The sequence below is a fragment of the Gavia stellata genome, chromosome 4 (genome assembly GCF_030936135.1).
Source record: "Gavia stellata isolate bGavSte3 chromosome 4, bGavSte3.hap2, whole genome shotgun sequence".
NCBI classification, from domain to species: domain Eukaryota; kingdom Metazoa; phylum Chordata; class Aves; order Gaviiformes; family Gaviidae; genus Gavia; species Gavia stellata.
Window position 1 is genome coordinate 34,550,010 of NC_082597.1, and position 23,719 is coordinate 34,573,728.

General features: G+C 42.1%; 1 protein-coding gene across 1 annotated transcript; it reads right to left on the reverse strand.

Moving 5' to 3' along the window:
* Positions 1–823: 823 nt before the first annotated feature.
* On the reverse strand, positions 824–22,074 carry DBX2 (developing brain homeobox 2). The gene is made up of 4 exons (XM_059816127.1): positions 21,738–22,074; positions 8,740–8,835; positions 3,572–3,759; positions 824–1,144 (listed from the first exon to the last, which is right to left on the reverse strand). Exons 1-4 carry the CDS (start codon positions 22,072–22,074, stop codon positions 824–826), a joined length of 942 nt encoding a protein of 313 aa, XP_059672110.1.
* Between the last annotated feature and the right edge of the window lie 1,645 nt (positions 22,075–23,719).

A 23,719-nucleotide genomic window follows, 5' to 3' on the forward strand; every position in this document is an offset into this window, starting at 1 on the left:
TGCTTAGTGCATTTGGTCTATAATTCTGCATATCGCCATTACAGTTTTGAAATACAGGAGCGATTACAAGAGATTGCACTAACAGTCTGACAAAAGCCACTGAAATTCAGAGTTAAGAATGCAGGAAGGTTCATCCACAGGAGAAAAGACAGGAGTTACTGAATTGTGTTTCCCAGTATACATTCACATCAAAGTGATTTAAACACAGAGTATTTTATAGGGTTGGTCGGTTGTCTTTTACTATTGCATACTTTACTACGGTTATCAGCTGACCTGTGACCATGCTATTTAAAACTGAATAATGATATAGGTGAGGACAGATGGAGAAAACATACTAAAAATGCTTACGTTTGTGTAATATGAACCTATTGTGTCATTTAATGGATTTCAAAAAGAACCCAAGCCACTTACTATCTTGAGGGAAACAGGGTTATTCTTATCTCGTGCAAGAAATTAATTGGTCTGACTGCAATGAGAAATAAAAATTATTCTCTATCAGCGTGTCTTTAATGAATATCGTATACAGCGCAGATGTATAAATCAGAGCACAACTTCAGCTTCATGCTCTTCACTTCATTTTACTTACCATCAGTTCCTATTTCACTTTTAAGGTCAGTACAAGACTGGAAAATACACAAGAAAAGACTGAGTATTGAGGAATACTTAAATCATTAGTTGTTTGTCATTTTAATGGTGTTAGACTTTAGCAATTTTATGAGGCATAAACTAGTTAGCTTTACAATGTCCAAATATTGTTAGTCTTAGAAGACTGCTCATTCGAAGCCTGTGCTCTCCACTCAATTTACAAACTGCCCCTACTTCCTTAGGCTGATGATGTAACTGCCTTATTTGCAGTGTCTTGGTCAGGATACAAATACAGGGGGCTCTGTGATGAATTTGCTCTTGGAGGTGGCTGTGTACTAGTCAGTCTTTCAGAATTTCCTGGAGAATTCTCCCTCCACCTTGGACTTGCCTGCTCCTGAGACACTTCCCACACAGATGGGCACGGGGAGGTAAAATTCATGGTGGATCGTGAGAGGTAGTTCTCCTGAAGACCTTCTTCTTGGAGGCACCTGTTCGAAAGCACTTCTTTTTCTTTGGAGTTTCGCCATTTCATCCTTCGATTCTGAAACCAAATTTTCACCTGTTTGCAAGTTAATGAGAGTTTATTATCATTCTTTCTGTAAAAAACTTTGCCCTAACAAGTTTTTTTTTTCTTTCCATCCCCTTAGTTTTATGTTCCTTCCTTATTCATTGTTATAGCAGATCCAGTGAAGCTGAGTGATTGACATTATCTGATGATTTTCCCAGCACTATTTACTACAGCTGGGCCAAATACTCTCCTTGACTTTCACCACCTCAAACAGGTGATTATTTGGCTTAGACTGGAAAAAGGACAGCCCAGTGGCTAGGGATAAAGCACTTTCCTATAGCAACATCCTTCTAGACAGAAAAGGAATCTCAAAGTAAATTAGCATCGTCATTAACAAAACTGACTGATATTACTGGCTATGTGAAGCCTTCTATTTAAAAGAGGCTCTAAGAACTATGACTGTCCCATTCACAAGCATAGCTAAGAACAGCTTGGCCATATGGCTTCAAAATGTGTGTTGTGACATATGACACAGTAGTGAGGATTTAAAGACATCTTGTCTGCCTGACTAGAGTTCTCCAGGAGTTGCCTACAATCCATGTGCTTTTGAGATAACATCCATTTTTCAAAAACTTCAAGTTGCAAAGCTTGATCGCAAGCATTCAAAAGCATTTATGAAATGCTGGGAAAAGCTTGGGGAAATACACATCCAGGAACTGGTTTTACATAAAAAGAAGAAATGGGGGGGGGATCAATCAAATTATTCAGATTGTGTTCTATTTTCCCTTAAATATTTGTGTTTAGTTCTAGTATTCAGATGCTTGATATGAAGACAAAGGGGCTATGCTTTCAAAAGTTTGAGAATCATTGCCTTAGATGGCAGGTACTGTTCCTTCAGCACAACTGGTCAGAAAATTGAAGAGGTAACCTTCACAGCAACTGTTCTTCCTTTCACGAGGAAAAAAAAATAAAAAAGACATAGATATCATCTGGTCTATCATTATCATGAAATTATTTTCCTGTAGTGGTAGTTGTTATCTATGTGTCATTCCATTATTTTCTACTCCCCTGGGCTCTCTTGAATATCAAGAACACAGAGGAAAAACTCAAGGAAACAATTGCAATATTAGGAATATTAGGAAATTTTAAGGCAGCGCACTGATTAGTGCAATTGCACATTTTCATTGAAATAGTTTATCCTGCAGAGATTACAGCTCTGTTCATCACACTGAGACACACATTTTGCTGCTATTTTTGTTTACAGTTGCAGCGCTTGCGATGGAGTCAGAGGCATTCAGGTTGCAAGGAACCACTACAGACCACAAGATCTAACCTCCCGCGCAAAGTGAAGCCAACTGCGAAATTGGATCAAATTGTTGAGGGTCTTGTCAAGTTCTGAAAATCTCCAAGATAAAGATGAAGAGAGCTTCCACTGCCATTCCCAGGCTTTTCTGCCCCCCAGACAGCTTCTGCCATTCATATTTTAAGCACTTTCAGTCCTGTTGCATGCAAAGAAATAAAATGGTACTGTCACACTCTCACTCTCTTTCAGCTGTACTCTAGAGATCTGTGTCTACTCCAGCACCTTCCAAATCCCACCTGCCAGCAGCTACCATGTTCATTTTCTGCTGTTAAATGCCTTCACAAACATTTTTTTCCAGTTTCTTTCAGGTTTTGTGCTCTTCAAGGCAGGGACTTTTCCTTTGGTTTTATCTGCAGCTAGGTCAGGGCCCTGAGATTCCAGATTGGGCTACTGCCACTCAGCACCACCATCAACATACTCATTCAGTTAGAACAGCTCACTGGAGGTATTAGACCCTCAGCTAAACTCTGAATTCCTGCAGTAGGCCAACTCAGATTCATGTGAAAAATCCCATGAAATGTGAATTGGTAAGTAAAGTGGTAACATTTTAGGTCACCCTGCAAATTTTTCCTTCTAGAGTTTCTCTCTAAAGGATCTCTTTCCTTGTGCAGATAAGTTTGTTACTGTAGGCATGGTTGCCTGTCTTTTGGCGCAGAAGGGTTTCAGAGCAGCGCTGTTGATTGCATTGTCACTAGGTGTTCATCTGCGAGTGCAAAGGGTGCTCAGAGGAATGCAGGAGGGCTCTATGCTCTGCTGTTTTCTGCCTGGATCACTGCCTATCCGGCAGTGGGATGGAGCATAGTTCATTACCCCAAAGCTCCTGAGGAGGCTCTGTCCAACAGCAAAATGGGAATTGGAAATGAAATGCAGAGGTCATGTTTCTCCCACTTTGTGTGAAAATGGAGCAATCAACTTTTGAATGTACACCTTCAGGAAATAAACTAGGAACCAGTTCAAGCATTCCTTGGTTAAAATTGCCATTGATTTACTGAGGTCTTTGCTCAGTGAAGGAGCTCAGGGCTGCCCCTGTGCTGTTCAATTTTCCTCCTTCAAAGCCATTTTAAAGATTTTTCCTCAAAAAGACAGAAAGTCACAGATGTTTTGTCATTCCTTACCTGAGACTCCTTTAGACCCAGGTTAATGGCCAGTTTCTTCCTGTCTGTTTTACTGATATACTTCTGCTTCTGAAACATTTTCTCCAAAGCTTTCCTCTGGTCTTCAGAAAAGACAGCTCTTCTTAATATACCTCTCCGGGCTTTGGAGTTAGACTCCTGGGTCAGAAGAGGCAGGACACTTTCCTCTCCTAGTGGAAATGGATGAGAGTTTCACATAATATCTAACACGGATCAGAGAAATATTAAGTGCTGTTCATTATAATGCTAGCAGACTACTGTCCCACTTTTGATTTGTTGGTGTTATAAGTGTGTCGTAATGCTTCAGTCATGTTCATTAAGGACTAAATCCTCACTTGGATCTAGAGGTGTTGTCAGTGGTCAAAAGTCTCCCCTTGACATGGTAAAAAGTAAATCAGATGAGTTCATAGAGGAACATTAACACAGGGCCCATGCCACTGTAAAATTCAAATATAGTCAGCGAGAAACTTTTCCACTTTCCTTTGCACATTATCATCACTGAGTAAACTGCAGTAAGTTTTCCTAGGAGTTTATTTTCTCCTTGTGTGAAATGCAGAACCAGATAGAAGTGGTCTGTAATACTGATTCAAAGAAACTAAATAGGCTTTCTTTAGTTTTGTTTACGAACGAAATGCTTTCAGAGTGAACTATTTCTCAGAAAATCCCTGGCCATTCACTTACTCATTCTGGAAACCGCAGCAACTTCTTTATTACAGGATTTGGGGAGTACTTGAACTTACTCCTTTCAGCCTGGTTTCTAATCCTTTGACATCTTACAGCAAGTCCTGGGAGGGCAGTTTTCAATTAATCCAATCACATCCCCTTGATCCATGCCTAGAGGGAGCCCTACCCTGGAAAACAGCCTCAAAGTTGGGGGAAAGAGCTGCAGTGGAGAAGTAGAAGTGTTTGCATTGTACCTTCATTGGCCTCACAAAGAGCACAGAAACCCCAAATCCAGATAAATCTCTTGCTGTCCGCACACTCAATAATGCCTAAAGCCATAGTGCTTTCCCATGCTCCCTCTCCCCTAGAAGGATGCAGTGTATGGGGAGCAGTCCCTGGTGAGGCTTGGTATGCCTCCAGCACTCCCAGCTTCCCCAAATGCTCGCCTAGAGGGCAGTACCAGAGGCCAGTTGAATAGGGCCTGTCACCCAGCGTTGGATGTGATAATTACACGGCACAGTTGCAAGCAGGCCAGAAAATAGCTGCCCTTTGATTCAGAAACCTGTGCCATGGCTATATAGCCACTGACACCTACGATCTTTCTGTCAGAGGGCAGCCTCAAAGACACCTTTGGTGCGTACCACATGCAAGTTAGACTCTACAGGTGCAAGCTGTCCTCCTGTTGTCCACCTTCCCATGTACATGGGCCAAGATTGCCATCCTAGTTTATAGTTACAGCAGCTGCAAAGATGTGCTGCTGTTTGATTTCTGTCGAGGATCATTTTCATGTTGAAGTCAATGGCAAAATTCCCATGTAAAGGAGATTTTCTAAAAGATTGCACATGCCTTCATGAAAAAGTCTATCTATTCTAGTCAGGTGTAGCAGGTGGGTGGGGATGTAAATACATTTGTTCAATAGACATAATGCTCTTGAAAATACTAATTAAATCCAGCTGCAGCTTTTACAAACTCTTCCTTGGGGCTACACCACTCTTCAACTTCTGTGTATTACACATATATACACGAGTATGGGTATCTTTAAATACCCACAGAGAAACAAACAAACGTATACTGAGGATATTGTAGAACTGTGTATGTATAATGAGAAACTAAAGTGCATGTGTTTATGTCTTGAAAAGTTGACTAAATACTTTTGTGGTGCATGTGTGACTGGTTTGATATCACATATATTACCCCTGTATCCTGCCTCCAGCTGTGACCAGTAGAGGAAGAATATCAGAAGCTGAGCAACTGTACAACGATCCTTCCCTAAAATACACTGCCACTGTGAAACATTACTGATTTAGGGACCATTGCATTCTGCTAGACATGCCTTTCTTGAATTTTTCTTCACTTTAAGAACCCATCTTTCACAGAATCACAGAATCACTATGGTTGGAAAAGACCTGTAAGATCATCAGGTCCAACCACCAACCAACAAACACCACCATGCCCACTAAACCATGACCCACAATGCCTTGTCCACATGTTCCTTGAACACCTGCAGGGATGGTGACTCCACCACTTCCCTGGGCAGCTTATTCCAGTGTCTCACCACTCTCTCAGTAAAGAAATTTTTCCTAATATCCAGTCTAAACCTCCCCTGGTGCAACTTGAGGCCATTTCCTCTTGTCCTGTCACTCGTCACTTGGGAGAAGAGGCCAACACCCAATCTTTATATTTGTCCCCCATAACAGCCTGTGGCAAAAAGTAATTATGATGATTTAAAATGTTACAGTATAAATAAGTCTAAATTTAGAGAGACGTATTTCAGTTTTCAAAATTATATCTGAGACCAGATACAAAAATCATAACCTACTGGTTACTATCCTGATATTTATGACACAATGAGGCACAGTCAGACTCCATCCAAAACAATATAAACTATCTGCAGAGCAAAAGTCAAAATGCCACAATGGAGGTTTCTGCAAAGGGCAAGACAGGTTCATATTTTTCTGAGGAGTGCATAGCCCCCTCACGATCCCCACTCCAAGCTCCTATCCTGCCCACAAAGCTGGGGGCAAACACTGGCCCTTCTTCCTCAAGTATGTTTTCTCTCCTTCTTGCTCAAATTTGGTGAATTTAGGTACCTTTTTCCAGGTGGCCTGTGAGCATTTTCTGATGAATCATCAGCCATTCTCAAGTTTACTGGAAGGTATAGTCTGATAGCAGAAGAGCTGGCACGTCCTCTCATCCCCACCATGGGATGAGAGACACCAGCGAGGGAAGAGGCGTAACGGGGCTGGTCCTTGCCTCCTGGCCTCCATTCCACAATGGAGTTGTCAGCCAAGAACAGAGGATGCCAGATTATGTGACCCCTTAAAATTTGTCTTGCCTGGCTGGTTGTTAACAGTCAATCAGTAAAGAAACAACCTCCTGCGGAGCCCCGAGGCACCAATTAATTCCCGTACAGGCAGTATGTAGGGTACAGCTTAACACCTGTATTAGACTAACTTAATAGAGAAGAATCTACACACTCTAAGACACAATATGTGACTGATTTTAAAAGATTAACTAAACAAAATTTAAGGATGACCAGAATGCTCACAAGCATTAGCAAACAGCCACCGGGTCAAAAAATTTGAAACTCCTGTTTGGGATAATGAATACTCACCCCCAATTGACTAGCCCAGAGATTTTTTTTAAGAATACCCCATATTCCAAAGCTCATTCCAACTGTTCACACAAAACCTAAATTTCAGTTTGTGGATTAAAGGACTTTTCAGTACATTGGGATAGGCAGTTGTTTATACGCTACAACAATTCTACCAAAAGGAAATAACTCAGTTTGCAGCCTGTTGCTCTGAATGTGCACGAAAAGGTTTAATGCTCTGCTGACATAAATGTGAGTCTGTTGCCAACTATTTCCTATGTTGCTGGTTTGATCCTTGTTTTGCTTTGGGTTTTTTTTAAGTCTTTCTTTTGTATCCTAATATATAGTGATAAATGTCCTCTTAATCCGTGGAACAATCTTCATTTGCCTTCATGGCAGAGACCACCTTGAAGGAGCAAGTAAAAGCTTTAGTCATGGTTTCCATTTTTTCATTTGAATTCAATACATTCTAGTTAAATGGACAATTAATAGGTCACTTCCAAAATAGTAGTGTATCAGTCCTGGTTAATAAACAATCCCCACAGTTGATAATGGGCCTATGTATTCAGCAAGTCCCTGTATACACTCAGCTCATCCACTAAATCCCTTTTCAGGTAGACAGGGTTATATGGGAAGATGAGCTAGAATGAGTCTATAAAAGTCAGTTTCATTCACTGCTTTATTTTTCAGTCAAGTGCTTTAAATGGTGTCCAGAAAATCTCTTGGAATGTGAGACAGGAGAAAAGACTGGCACATAGAGTATTGCTTTATGGCCATACAAAAGGGCAACTGACCCTTGCCCAGGCCTTTTCAATGTGAAATGGTTCCTAAAGTTCATCTGCACAGTGAAAAATTGTGGTGAGGTCGCGTGTGGATGAGTAAAGTGAAAGTGGTGATTGGTCATGGTGCTGTCAGCCATTGTGGGAGAGCCGGGGCCATGTAAAATGCTCTGTGGGAAAGTGTCAGCCCCCTAAAGAGGTGCTCAGAAACTTGCAGCTCATTAAACTGCCAGCATTTGCTGCCTCACTTGTCAAGAATCATTCAACTTAGCAACTGCCCTTCTAAAACATTCATAAAACACATGCACGTAGTCAGGAAGGGATTGAATACAACTGTGATAAAAAAGTATATGCTAGAGCACACATAAGCTCCAATTTTCATTTGGATTTGCAAGGCAATTTGTGCTTTTTCTCCATTTTGAAGGACTAGGAAATGCCTCTTGTGTTTGCATTCCTGAGCCATAAACACATAAAATCATGAATATACATTCTTACACTATGGCACACAAACTTCACAATCAAGGCTAAACTTAGATTTAGATTAAATGGAAGTGTGTGCCATGTCTTAATCCTGAACGTATAGTGTATACTGGCCAAAATTCTCTTCAACTTACTTCTTCATTTTTTTACATTATAATAAAAAAAGAAAAACAAATTAAACGTGCATCCATTTGACTGCTACGAAAAGAATGACTGTTTTATTCAAATAATGCTAGGGCTTCCTGAATTATAATTTATCCCTAACAGACATTAAAATGCAGCATCCATTTTAAGATCTTTCGGCTCTTTTCTTTTCCTATTTGCAAATGTTTATTGAGACAGATTTTTAAAAGAGTTACTGATTTTAAAGAATCTTTTCTAGCAAACTGAAAACAAGGAGCTTTCCTAGGTTGGCTCTGCCTGGGTGTCTCAATGCCATTAGAAACCTCTCACAATTGCTCAGTGTACTTAAGTTTGATAAATCTTTGGAAACCCTCTGAATAGGATTGCTGTGATTTTACTAAGGAATTAGCTGCTGCCATTGCATCACCAATTAGTTTTCCAGAACACATTAAATCCTGCTGCTTTGGTTTACAGAATAACTCAAGCATTACTGATGAAGCATAAAAACTTACTTGGAAAAGCAGTGGGGGATGCAGGGTGCTGACAGGACCCACCGCAGCATGCTGAGTAGAATGGTGGGGCTCGGAGAAAAAAGTGTTTGGAAAGAGCTGCAAAGAAAGCATAGATCTAATTGATTATCCATTGAGCTTAGGTGATATTCATAACAACAGTCCTCCAGAAAGTCAGTGTGTAAAGTCCTGCCCCACAAGTTCTTTTTCCTTTTTTCAAGATGGTGATATTTTTAAGGCAAACAATGATAAACAAAGTAATTGCTCTTTAATTCAGGAAGGTTATTTTACATATGTAGCTTCAATATAATATGCAAAACTCTCAATATATTTATCATAAGAATGAAACTCTGCAGATTTGAAATTTACTTCTGTAATTGCTATAATTATGGAGTTTTTTCCTAAAGATTGGGATTGAACACGTCGTTTAAATAATATGTTGTCGAAACAATGAGTAAAATCAATCTGAAAAAGTATCTCTAGGAAGCATGATATCCTAGAAAAACAGAATCTGTAAGTGAATCCTGTTTCTTCTGCTTGTACTCCAATGCTGTTATTAGTAGTCAAACCAATAAGGACTTCAAAAAAATAAGAAATCTTTATGAATAAATTCTATAAAATGCAATGAGATGATTCAGCTGAGCTCTACAGGCACATACTACAGGGCCTGATTCTGCTTTCCTGGTGCTAAACTCGTTCTTGCTGCGAAAGTGCTCTAAATTTAAATAAACCACTTGCTGAAGAAGGTTCTGCTTAATACAATAAAAATTTGCAAAATCGTCCCACAGAATTAGGTAATATTTGGTAAAATTTCAATAGAATTTTTTGAACCAATGAATCAAATGTGTATAAAAAGTGCTTCCAAATCTTAGAAAGGTCTTCGTTATCTAATAATCCCCTAATTTTTTTCTGTAAAGCTCATGGTCTTTTCCATTAATCTTTACTACCTTTTAATTTCTGCTCGTACTAGTCAACTATGAAACTTGGAATATTTTTTTCTTTTGAAAATAGATACATCATGCTTGCTAGAACTGTACGCTTGTAAAATGTGATTAGCATCAAAACATTTATGTCACTTTCCTGTTTTGGTTTAGGTAGAAAATAAACAGCTCTATACCCTGTACTGTGGTTTGTCCAAATCTCTAGAAATAACCTGATTAATTAAAAAAAAAAGTAACTGCACACTTAGATAAAATTAAGAAATCAATAATCAGGAAGACAGATAGATAAACAGATAAACGTATCTAAGCCATGTTGTTAATTTTTAACTGGAATAAAAAATTAGGTTCCCGAGTGCATTTTAGGGCATCATGATAAGTTTTCTGACCATCAAATTTGCTGATCTTCCAAAGCAACAAACTATTGATGTGGAAGCCTAACTCTAAACATTTTTACAATATTCACTTTTATTTTTTCTGAATTCATACAAGCTTAGGTGAAAATTTCTTCAACTGTAAGTACAAATTGATAAGTGTTTTATTACTACAGCTTTTCACCCACACTTTGCTGTTTCTAATGAAATATAAACATACTCGAAGAGGAACTAATTGCCTATATTTGAGGCGTATGCTTGCAAAACATTTACAAAAAGGAATGATTTACATCAGGCATTAGTAGTCTAAAGCTTCTCTTCCACAGGAGACCATGAAATGTGGAACTATGTCCTAAGGAGCGTAAAAGAGTCAAGAACGTGCAGCCAAATATTACCTATCTTACGTATGCAAGGGGCTTCAATGCAGCTGGTGGAGTGTCTAAATTGGAAAGGATCTGTCTAACTGAAGAAGCACGGGAGATGGAGAACATAAAGACCTGCCAGATAATCTAAGCCATCCTCCTGAACATGAGAACTTGTTCTTGGCAATTTCTTTTATCTGCTGCTTATGTTTTATCTGCTGCAGTTCCCAAACTCCCAGGTGAAGAGCTTTTCCTCCCTTCATTGGGAGCCACACTCCTCATGCCATTATCAAGTTTCCCTTGCAGTCAGGTAAAACTTTCCACTTCTAAAAATACAACTTAGTATACAGAAGGTGCCACTCTCAATTCCTTTGCTTCCTTTTCACACGTCTCCAATATTCCTTGGCTGCCATAATGCCCTATTCCCTTTAATCATTGCTCCAGCACTTTATTCATGCTATATGATTTTTGTTAGACTCCCCAGTTCCTTGCCCTTTTTTGATAATGTGGTGCTCATAATTATACCTGATACAGCCAGGAGATATCTGGATAAATCAGAATTGAATAAGCTATTGCTTCAGATAGATAGCACACTCCTGCAAATAAAGATAAGAGGAATAGTAAAGGATAGGTTTTCTCCATTCACTAAATCTCTCAACAAGCAAGCTGCAAGCATAAAGGTCAGGATGGATCAGGGTCAAAACTTGAGACATTTTGCTTAAGGAAACTCCAAACAAGCCACATATTTCCATGGATGTTGATGGCAATGATTTAATGCACTAGCACAGCACCATGATGTGAACAGTAGAGATCTTGGCGCGAATTCTGCTCAAGTCGATGGAAATGATACTTTTGGCCTTCCTGGGCATTTTACTTAATTCCCTAAACCAATTGCTGTCTTTTCTGCCTGCATGGCGCATATCCCTTTCAGGCAGAACATTTGCTTAAGAAATAAGATGCAGGTGATATCCCCATATAACTCTGAACCAAGTGGTTCTTGAGACCATTTCTCAAGACTGATTTGTTCTAGATCCTGTCTCCTAAGCCTACAGCCAACAAATATGTCTAGTTTGTAAACTTCTTTAATGTGCTCCAACTACACTGATGCACAAGTGAATTCTATGTTAAGTATATCAAACCACATCCCAGGTCATGTCTACTGAAGCCATTGCACTCAAACCAATGTGTAGCACTTACACACAGTTACATCAGTAAAAAAATCTGGCATAATACAGGGATACTCAACTCTACCTTGGGAGGTCTATGTAGAGGAAAATGTTAATGCTTCAACCTAACACATCCAAATATATTTTTTTATCTTTGATAGAAGGAACAGAGAATATTCATTACAGTAAATGGCTTCCACTGTCTGTGTGAAACTGCATTAACAGAATGAAAACTGCTCAGAGAAAAATGATGTATTTAACATACATGTATTTCAGAATTATACTGTGATTGTACCTGTAGGAATGACACAACACCTATCAGTGCTGAGGACAATATACAGAAAGCATTGCCTATGCTTTTATTTTCTGTTCACATATATCATGACCACTCTACCAATATTTGTTGGTCAAGTGATCTGAAGCAAACATTGTTTGCTGTTCACATAAGGCTGAAAATTGCTGAAATGTCAGAATATTGGTGCTGTATTTGTTGGCCAGAATGAAGTACACAGTAACCAAAAGGTAGCTGTTGCTTCCAGCCATGTGGAGTACACATTAACCAGGGGCCAAATCCTAATAATTCGTATTCAAGATACTTAATTCTTTTTCTGCTTTGCACTCCCATTTCATAAAAACAGAGACTGTGTGGAACTAAGCATTTCACAAGAGTCAGACTTTACAGGTTAGCTTCACAGATGCATGAAAACGAAATATCAGAGTATAGTATAAGTGCCTTTTGGCACTCCAAAAATTGTACTATATGCTTTAAAAGAAAATTTATTGGGTCATAAATAAAAAAGGATGAAATAGCTAAAATTAAATAAATATTTTTTTTTCACAAAAGATAAATTCTTTTGACACAGTTGCTGCATGCAAAATTTTAGTAATAATGTTCATTTACATTCAGCTCTGTGAATAAAAAACATTTTACAGACAATAAAATGATAGTAAACATGCAAATCAACCTCAAACTCATCTAGTGCTAAAACTCAGAGATTAGTTCAGATACTGGTATTTTAAAATATACTGCCAGCTCTGAAGATACTCTAAATTCAAAAGCCCTCCCACACTAAAAGGTCATGCTGACTGTGGGACCAGAAGTTTTGCTTCCAACTATCCACCATTTTGAGAGTAAGGTTCCTAAGTACAATTCAGTTCACATAGATATGTAATTTTAAAATGGCTTATTGTTAAAGACACTGTTTGCTTTCCCTAATCCTAGTGTTGTGAAATGACTCAAAAAACTGTGTAGGCCATTAGCCAGCAGGAAAGGGAGAAGGAAAAAAGGCTATTGAGGAAAAGTGAACTGATGGTAAACTTCTGGTATTACCCATACAGGCCTCCTTCACTGCACATTCTGTTAGTTGGTTGGGGTTTTTTTAAGCTAACCGATAAAAACGTGGTATAAACCTGTGAAGAGAGCTGAAACACCTCCAAAGAATGATTAGGAAAGCTGCCCAGAGCCAGCTAACAAGAAACAGTAAGCACAGGAGCAGACAGACCTCAAGATGCATGAACACTTTAATTCTCCAAGTATTGCTAAGCCCACATGAAATGCTTTCCACAGTGATGCCCAGGTTCCAGTTAATTAAAAATTAATTAAAGGCAAATTAAAAATACTATCAGTAAAATGATCCCATTTCATCTGAGACCCTTGGATGGTCTGTGCCCATGAAGTGGGCACAAGTAAACTGCAATTTCCTACCTAAATCCATTCTTGGCAATGATTAAAGCAGGCTTTTGCAAAGCTGCAGGAAAGTTTCATGTCATGAAGAGCTCCCCGCAAATAGTCCAGCAGCTGCTCTGCCAGGTTAGTGGTCCAGCTGAGCCACATGGCACCATTTCTGCTCCTGAACCACAAGCTCTGGGCTTCACAATGAACCATGGCTCTGACCCCAGCAGTTAGTGTTTAGAGTGCAATGCTCCAGCACCAGTTGTGCACCCCCAAAGCATTTCAGCCAGCTGAAGGGGAGCCCCTGGCCATGAGAAGGAAGCAACAGCCACTGCCATATGCCACCAAAGGCAGTCCCCACCACATGGACGTGGCAAAACTTACTGCAAGAGCCTGTGATACAGCATCCCTCAGAGCTGGCTTTCCTGCACTCCCAAAGTCACTATTTGCTTCCCATCCATTCCTGTAAAACACGACCGCATGAACGCTCAAAGAAAGTAAAGCCAAAAAGGCAAACCAAAGCAGCATAAGCAGATCAGTTTTAAAATATTGGCAAACGTTCATAGAAACGGTTTTGAAGTTCTAAATATGTATTTTTAAATCCTACACAAAAGGCAAATGCGAGAATTGGGCTTGCATTTTTATGCTGGGTCTCAGTGGGGTTTTCAAAAATTAGCAGGGTAGTCACACCAAAAAGGGCTTGAAATGTGGTAACAGCATGATCATCATTTCCTCACACCTATAGCAATGCAGTGGCTGACAGAGTCACACTGGGGATTAGATGAGATCACGTGAATCACTGTCAATTTTCAGAGGCATCATTCACATGCCTTATTATTAGGGCACGATTTGCTTTACATGTCTGATTGTTTCTTCTCCACCTGAGGAAACACAGGTGCCTCAGGCTGGTGACAATGCATGGTCAGATTTCACCTCTGTGACAACCCAAAGCAATAACCAAACCCCGCACCATTTGCCAAAGACTCCATGGGTCTCCTGGACTCAGCAGTAAAGGTGACTTCTACCCTCTGCATGCCTTGTACACAACCTTGCTATTGAGAAGAAAGATGGAAAGCTGTGGATTTACCAGCTTTGTCTCCAGCTTTGTCCTTCTCCTGAAGGAGATGCCCATGCACTAGTGTGCCCCAGCCTTTCTGCTTACCAGTTCTTGTCAAAAGGGGCATTACTGTCACTTCTCTGTCTAAACGTTCCATATGTTCTCTAAGCTCCTTGTCTGAGCCTCCTGTAAAGTCAATGAGAAGGGATAAGTAGCTCTATATAATGATTCATCACCTTAAAATAGACATCTAAGAAGATAAGTTTTGTCATCCTCTGAAGGCGTTTCTCTGTATTGACTATGAATTAGACAAAGTATTTAGACAACTAGATTAGACAAGACACTCATTTTTTATTAAACAGCTGAATCACTATGACATTCTTCTTATCCTTCATAGGTAACGTCAAAAGAATACAATACTCTGTAGAGCCATAAAGAGTCTGTAAAAAATAATAAAATTCAGCCATAAAGGCACTAAAGTTATTTTCTTCGATTTTCAACATGCTACAATTTGTGTAGAAATAATTTCATCAAGCAAGGCAAAATTAGAGTTATATGCTGCAAGAGGACAATTCACTGGTTTTTCATCCCTAATTCGAAATCTTACCATAGGCAAAAATGCACTGTTTATTCCAGTGGTATGCACTGATTAGCTAAAATCTCCTACCTGGACCAGTCTTTACTTGTTGTGGTATTGCCAGCTCCAACCAAACAAAAGTCTCAAGATTGGCTAAACATTGTTAGAATGAAAAAATAACAAATGGTGGGTTTTATTTAATTTTTTTTAACAAATGAGGTTTTTAGTCTTTTTACATTTGTCCAAGGAAATACTTTTTCAAGATGAAATCTGAGATATTCACATAGTCACAAGATTCTAGGGGTGAGGACTTTAACACCACCATACTGTCCAAGATTCATGCAGAAAGGGTAAAATCCTTAACATACATACAAAACAAGTCAACAGAATTCTGTGGTCTAACTTCAGAAAAGGGCAGCCTCTCAAGGGAAACTTTCATGAGCTTTTCAGCACAAAGCAAAGGCCACTTATCCTCCAACATGATGACTCGCCTCAAAGAAACACAGCCAGGTTACAGAAAATATTTAGGTGCCTAACTTTATAAGGATCAGGGTCTACATATCTGACATTTGAAACAGTCTCCTACTGCTTTATATACCTGCACTTGTTTTCAGTTTGAAAAAATTACCTTTCCAATTCTGCTATGGGTCATGACTGACCACAAAAGCACCATTTAGAAAAATTAGAGTAAGAGTTATTTTGCAGAGCTGCATTATACAAGAATGCACACCTTCGCTGGGCAATGCAGGCAGAGAACTTGCCTTCCAAAATTCAGGGGAATTTATTAATGCAAAAAAATCACAGTACAATGAAACCTGAAATCTGCACTCAAGTAGAGAACTTGCCTGATGAGATTAATCCTTATCAGATTCATGTATTTCCTAAAAACATGAAGAGTATGCGACAAGATTTCGGAAGACCAGCTCATTCTGCAATACAAAATACATTTTACAGAAGTTAATTCACTAACCAAAGGCATGATTGATTCCATGGTTTCCCCTCAGTGAATTGCTTTTCTACAAACCCCAACACTCGTCTTCCTAGTGTGGCTTTGAGATCTTCTGGCAGTGCTTAAATCTTACTAAGGACCAAACTCGGGATCCTCTTTCTTTCCCAGAGCTGGCACAGCAAGAGTCGCCAGAGGCGAGAGTGCTGCCCAGCCAACGCTCATATTCCCTGCTGAGCCCAGACTGCCAGACTGGTGGCTGGGTCGGAGTGTAGCTGGCACTAGTCTGGCTCTGGCAACCTTACAATGAGAGCAAAGATTTGTCCTTTAAAAGCCATTTTGCAGCCACTCTTTTAAGGTATGCTGGGCACCCCAAACTGATTCTATTAAATGGCTCACAAAGTTAACTGGAAGCAGGAAAAGATGCTGCACCAGGAAGAAATCAGTTTGTGATTTCTGATACTTACAGAAACTTCTCCATCTCCAAAGACAAACTTTTAAAACAATGAAGGAGCCTCAATGCTCCTGGCAATCAGGACATAAGAAAAGATGCCAAATAGATCTCCCCACCCTAAAGAAACTGTCTATCCCCAGAAAACACCAACAAAACAGGAAAATCTTGAGACTTTAGTCAACAGCTTGTTGCCTAAGTGAGGGCAGCACATTGCCGAGGCTAGCGCAAGCCTAGAAGGCGCTGAGATAAAACACTCAACTCTTTCCTGCCTTTTATTTTACTGAAAGTTAGTGTTACATGTTGCTTGAGGACACACTCTGTCTGCCAGTTGGCTTGAAATCAGTAACTAATAAGCATTTATTCACTAAGAGGGGGTCCAAAATGAAAGAAAAAAACTCTCCTAATTTCAGTAATCCAAATATCTCCTGGTTGTCATAAACACAAGAGATTTTACTAAAAATGGGAAATCAAGTATATTGATTAAAATAAGAGTGTTGCAGGACAGAAACTGGTGAGGGGTCTGGAGCACAAGTCTTATGAGGAGCGGCTGAGGGAACTGGGGTTGTTCAGGCTTCAGAGGAGGAGGCTGAGGGGAGACCTCATCGCTCTCTACAACTACCTGAAAGGGGGTTGCAGAGAGGTGGGTGCTGGTCTCTTCTCCCAAGTGACAAGTGATAGGACAAGAGGAAATGGCCTCAAGTTGCACCAGGGGAGGTTCAGGCTGGATATTAGGAAAAATTTCTTTACTGAGAGAGTGGTGAAGCACTGGAACAGGCTGCCCAGGGAGGTGGTGGAGTCACCCTCACTGGAGGTGTTCAAGGAACATGTGGACGTGGCATTGTGGGACATGGTTTAGTGGGCATGGTGGTGTTGGGTTGATGGTTGGACTTGATGATCTTCCAGGTCTTTTCCAACCTTAATGATTCTGTGATTCTGTGTAATACTGTCATCACCTGAGGGGGAAAAACTGACAGTGCTCCAAGGTGTTAGCCTGCAGAGGAAGGCTTGGTTTTATTTTCCTGCAATGCTACCAGTTTTCTACATTGCCTTAGGCAAGTCCCCTCATTTCTTTTTGCTTTATTTGTTTCATTGCGCTTTTTAGTTTCCTTTCTCCATTAATCTATCAAAACGCTAAGATTAAAGCAGAAAGCCAGATTCTTGCCATGTATGACCATATTCAGGCTGTAAACCACTTACTGTCATCCTCCTCCAGGGCAAATTACTTGAGAAGAGCAGAGATTTTCAGAAAATAATTTCAGGTAGCAAAGTGCATTTCTGATGGAGGTCACTCTGATCTAGTGACAGTCAATACCTCTGGAAACCAAGTCATGAGGAAAGATATGGAACAGACCTCTTTCAAGCACCTGTGCTACAACAGACTGCATCTCAGCATCCTCTGGATAATTCTCCTATGTCAGAAAATGCTGAGGAAAACTGTCAAGTCTTCTAATTTATCCAGAAGGTAATGGTAGCAGGGGGGTTCAAAGAGAGGGACCAAATCCCAGATTAGCAAGCAGAAATTGAGGACTTCCTCCACACTTGAGAGTCCATTAGTTTGCTCAGAACTTTCATCTGGAGCTTCCCTCATCCTTTAAGAGGCAGTGCAAGTATAAGCCATATAGCTGTAATATGTTTCACTGGGAAACGCTGCTTTACAACAGCGCATTTTTAAAAGCTTTTAGCCAGGAAGAACACAGTCTAGGCATCCAGCATTTAACAAGCAGAACCAGATTCTGCACTGCTTTACCTAGTCAGGGCTACGAACACACACTGTAAGCAAAGTTCTCACAAAGCAGAAGGCAGAATTAGGCATGTGTTTTACCAAGGCCAAAGGTCTTGAAAGAGAAGAATCAGGCCCATAGCGCACAGGTTAGGAGAAATTCAGTTCAGCTAGACAGAAACACAGTGCTCACCATGCCCGCTGGAGCCAGTGAGCCCAGCTCAGTGTTTCATCACCAGCACTGGTGCTTCAGAGCAAGATGCCAGAAAGCCTGCAGGAATCACAAGCTGGTATAAACCGGCATACTGTTACAGAAGGCAAGTGAGTTTATCATCTAGCAATAATGCTCCTGCTTTTCCTTCTTAACTTTTATGTAATAGGCCGCTTGTTCATGCAGTCGTACTCATAAGTCAAAATAAACTAAATTAATTTTAAAAACCTATGATTTGATTCCATTTCATTTTTAAAAAAATCAGTGTAACGATGGAAACTAATGATTTTAATCTTTTACAGACAACAGAAATGTATTTCTTTCAGGCCCGCTCATTAGATGATATATCTGACGGTGTGATACTTTGAGAACTCTTTTTCAGTTTTTCATTTAGGATAGTTTTGGAGGAGAACTCAAAATGCATATGCAGATAAACACTTTAAATAGTCAAACTAAATCCTTTGAAACCTGTAAATTATGGGAATGGAAACTTGCTGATAAAACTCTGCTGCTGAGAAGTTACAAAGGGAAAAGCTACCATGACCAGATGTCACAAATCAAGAGTGCCATCCCACTTGGTCTTCTTTGCAGACATGGATAAAGAGTTTTCCAGTTTACAGAAAGCATACAGGATTTTCATTCTTTAGCACTTTTATGGATTGTTAAAAGGTACCCTAAAAAGGAGTGCTTTCTTCATACGTTTCCTTGATAGGTGCTGTGGATACATGTTGGTTTTGGAACTGTAAAAAGGTTCAGCTTATTCAGTTCAGTCCCTGGTGTGATTTTATATTCCTTCCTTTCTGAGAACTTTTGGTGACCTCACCAGAATTTGGGACTACATGATCAATACAGATTACTGATTCCAAAAAATCTGATACTTTTCAATTCTCTTTTCTATAGCTTTTTTTTTTTGTAAATCCTGGATTATGCCATGCTAGTTTGTTAGAGCACTTCTAGTCCTTGCATGATCTATAAAGCACTTGCTAGTTCAGAAGGACTAAAAAAACCTTTTTGTTTTATCATGTTCAATAGTCTTATTAAAGACTTAAGCCAAGATTTTCCAAAATGCCATATGATTTGAGGGGTCCAAATAGGAAAGAGTTTATTCCTCCAAAAACTTACAAAAATCGGTGAATATTGACAAAAATCAGTAAATTAAAAAACCCTACCTAGTATGAATTCCTTAGTTAATATTTTCATTAGTCCCTGAAGGCTAAAATTCTTATTCTGACAAAACTCTCTTTTGCGCTATCACTGCGTAAACAAGAAACATAACACGCCTGACCACCCCGGCCTTACTCACAAATGCAAGTGTCCAGTCTGAACAGTTCCGCCAGCATATGCCTACACTAGAGAGGAGACTCCTTAGAAATCACAAAATCTGGCTCAGCTGGACAGTTCCAATCTAATTTACATTTATAAAGTTCAGACACCTAAGAGTCCTCATCACTTTAAGGCATGTAAGCCAGATCAGAATCAAAAGATCCCTGTTAGAATATATACATCTTTGTTGTACATCTACATTCGCAGAAGGCTTTTTTTCTGAGTGCATAATGCATGAGGAAACCTAGTATTTCTCACTGCTCAAATGTAAGAGCCTGGTGCTTTTGCCCAAAGCTCCCTCTGAAATCCCTGGGAGCTGTGGGATCAGAAGAAACATGGGATCAGATACCAAATCACTAAGTAAACCTGCAACACTTAGCGAAATTCACGAGTACCACTGTAGGCCGATCAAAGAAAGAACTGATCCTGGAAGCAAGCATTTGAAAAACTCAGCATTCAGGAACTTCTGTAATACTTAGAAAAAGCTCACCTATAGCAATGAGCGCTGGGGCATCTGCTATCTCCTCTTTTACATGTGCTCTGTACACATAAATGTAGCGCTGGGGCATCTGCTATCTCCTCTTTTACATGTGCTCTGTACACATAAATGTAGCATGTTTTCTAGAGCTTTTTTTTGCGGGGGGAAGAATACGCACCTAATTCCAGAAAGAGGATACTTGCCCTGTTTCCTGGCCTGGCCTACAGTTAGTTAAAACAAACATGTTTAAATAACTGATATGCTTAAGAGAACACTTGGCAGCTGAGGTCTGGAATATTCAGAAATGTTAATGTACACTTCTTCGACTCTCTCCTGCCTACCTTTAAAGTACGTCTTGCTAAAGGATCAAAAACTGGTTTGGATTTTGCAGAACAGTTTGTAGGATTTCACTGAAGTAAAATTACGCTTGAAAAGAAAACAACTGTTATTAATTCTGGTTCTAAACTGAGCCTTTTGGCTTCATACCTTAAAGCCTTACATCAGTAAATATGATTCTGTTTGTCTGATTTTCATTTTAAGTACATTTGAAACTGCATGATCGTATATAAAAATTCTGAAGACAGCACACAAGGCCGAAATAAATTGATGAATTATAATGGAAAGGCAAAATACAATACACATGATGAGTCTAATACCGCATTTTATGAATTAACTTTGAATTCAACTTCAAACAGTTCCATGACTGACAAAGTGCACATTCCTAAAAATGCTTTAAAACGCTATTCATATCCAGACAAAATATATTTATATGAAGATCGGCACATTCCAGAAACAGAACCTGTCTTGTAGAACTATTTGTTTCCAGTTCAACGATACAGCTGACCGCGGGCCTGCTCGGTAGAAGTCGCAGCCCCCCCGCCACCGCAGCACGGCGGGCAGGACGGGTCGCCGGAGAAGTGCTCAAACCGGCACAAGTGACACATCTCTCACCACCCAGTAAAGCGCCGGCTTTTACTTCAACACCGGACCCAACTGCTAATTACAGACCTTTTACACAGCTTTAACGACTGGTTTTGCCAAAACTTTCAGAACATTGCCTGCTTTGCTCGAATTAATTTTCCTTTTGGTAGGAAGAGCCCGGTCCCTCACCCCTTGCTGTCCCTCAGGGACGGGGCACCTGGGGAGGGGGCTGCTGCCTCCTGCCTCCCGAGCTATCGCTACCGAGGGGGTCGGGGCCGCTCTCCTTTCTCCCAAAATAGGGACTTCGGACCTTCCGGGAGCGCCCGTCCGCCGAGACGCTCCTTTACCATCCCTTCAGGCTGTGAAGAACTAGCAGACCTGAAAGAACCGCGATTAAGGGCAGTTACAAGCACTCCTCGCTACCAGCACAAGGCTTTGCCGCACTCGCTACGCCCACAGGTACGCCGGCCCGCGCAGTTTAAAGCCGCCGTCCGGCTGCCCCCACAACCGGCCCCCTCACCCGCGCCTCGGGGTCCCGTCGCCAACGGCAGAGCGAGACCCTCCCGCCGAGCCCCGCCGGCAGCACCCCGCCGCGGGGAGGACGCCCCGGCGGTACGGCACCCAGCGGGGCACGGCGTCCCGCCGCCGCCTCCGGGCTCGTCGGAGCGGCTGGCAGGAAGGGAGCGGCCACGTCGCTGCCTGCCGCCGTCCCCGCCGTGCGGAGGCGCGGGGCCGAGCGCTCGCGAAGCCCCTTGTGTCCCGTCTCCCCGGCGGCGGGACGCGGGAAGGGGCCGGCGCTCACCTGTGGCTGCGGGCGGGAAGACGCCGCCTCTCTCCGCCGCCGGAGCCCGCGCTGGCAGGCGGCCGCTGTCCGCCGCGGAGGGGTTAAGCACTTGAAAAGCCCATCTTGTCGGGTAGGGACCCCCTGAGGGGCTGATTTGTTCCGCCGCGGGGCACAGCTTGAGGGGGACGGGGCTGGCGGGGAGGGGACGGAGCTGGGCAGGGCTCGGCGGCGCCCCGGCCCGCAGCAAGTTCTCGATGAGGAAACTTTTGCCCAGGTTGCCGAAGCCCGGCGCCGCCGGCAGGTTGAGGAGAGCCGAGGAGCCCACCAGGTCCCAGTACAGGGCGCTGGGCAGCATAGCGAGGGTTTTTACCCCCCTCGCCCTGCCCGGCCCAGCCCAGCCCGGCCGCCGCGGCCCCTCACCGGGCTGGGACGGGGCGCCGGGCTATGGGGCCGGGCGGGCTTGCGGGGCGCCTCCCCGAGGGCTGAGGGGAACGGAGCGGAGAGCTCGGCGGGGCTCTCCGTGGAGACGCGCCGCGCCGCTTCGCCGGGCTGGAAGGTGTGTCCAAGCGCATTCATTATGTCAGCCGGGGACGGGGAGTGATGGACGCGGCCAACAATGCCGCCTTGCCCGGCAGCCCCCCGGGGGAAGGCGGGGGTAGGGCGGGGAGCTGAGCGGCCGCGGCCGCGTCCTGGCGCGGGGGTGGCTATCCTGCTTTACCCGCCCACCCCCCCCCGCCCTGGGCCCGCCGCCATGTCGGGAGGCCGGGGGCGCCCCCTAAGGGGGCGCCCCCGGCCTCCCGACATGGCGGCGGGCCCGCGCCTCCCGCTGCGGGGCTGCACCTGCGTGGAGGGGACGGGAAGGGCCTCCGGCCCGGCGGGGAGGTGGCTCCGGTGCTGGCCACGGCGAGATCATGTCGACCTAATGATCCCATGAGGTAATGGGAAGATAGTCATTAGCTCACTCCCTCTGGGCATTTTTATCTGGCCTTTTTTTTTTTTTTTTAGTTACCCCCGACACACACACATGCTGGATTTTCCACATTTGTCTCAATAAATCTGATTAAGATCAGCGCGGCGCTGTTAATCATGTTTTCCTCGAGATGTGGGACGATGCTTTCTGTTTGCATAAACATCCTTTGGCAGGGGTGGCTCTGTCCGTTTCTACTTCCTTGCATATGTTCTTATTTATTTTCTTGCAAACTCTGTAATGTGGCAAAGATGTCTAATTTTCCAGTTCAAAAACACATGCAGAAAGTTAAAAGTGGGTGCCGTTCCCAAAGACCTGAAAGCATCTTCCTGTTTTGCAGAGAAATCCTTTTACTTCAAGCAGCTGTTCACCAGTCTCATCTCAGGGATATTACCTGCAAAATCCTCTGGAGCAGGTGTGTCCTTTATTTTTTGTATAGCAGTAGGAGCATAAGTCCTTGGACATCAGGGTAGTTCATAGCTAAAACCAGCTGGAGAAGTGAAATCATCCGTGTCCTCAGCCAGCAGGCAGGAAGGATGGTTTAACTGCTGCAGTACTAAGTAATACCTTGGGAGGCATGAATTAAGCGCTTGGATGTCCCAAGCTTTCCTTCACGTCCTTGGGTAGATTGGCCCTGCCAGAGTTGGGCACTTACTCCTTTGGCACCAAGATGTTGTTACCTGTGGTGAATGGGAACCTAAGAGTTGATAAGGATGCTTCACACCAGGGGCCCATGTCTTCAGCAGTGGCTCTGAGGAAGAATAAGACCAAGACAAACGTATCTGATAGTTTTGCCCTGATACACTCCCGTTCTCTAACTGTTCTCAGCTTAAAGGATTTCCACAGCTTAAGCACTTGTATTTACGGATCTGAAGGCCTTTGTCTTTGTCAGCTCAAGATATTAATGCAAGTATTTTACTTGTGATCATTTTGAGACCAGAGTTGCCTCTTGCCGTAGAAAAGGATAGAATCTAGCCTGGTGGATCCCAGAGTACATTTGAAGGTAGTATGCATCATTGTAATATTAAGATGA

Excerpts from the sequence above, each read along its gene's own strand:
- DBX2 (XM_059816127.1), bottom strand. The coding sequence starts at position 22,074 with ATGCTGCCCAGCGCCCTGTACTGGGACCTGGTGGGCTCCTCGGCTCTC. Across the intron at positions 3,760-8,739 it reads ATCCCCCACTGCTTTTCCAA|GAGAGGAAAGTGTCCTGCCT; the intron begins GTAAGTTTTTAT and ends CATTTCCACTAG. Across the intron at positions 1,145-3,571 it reads TGGGTCTAAAGGAGTCTCAG|GTGAAAATTTGGTTTCAGAA; the intron begins GTAAGGAATGAC and ends ACTTGCAAACAG.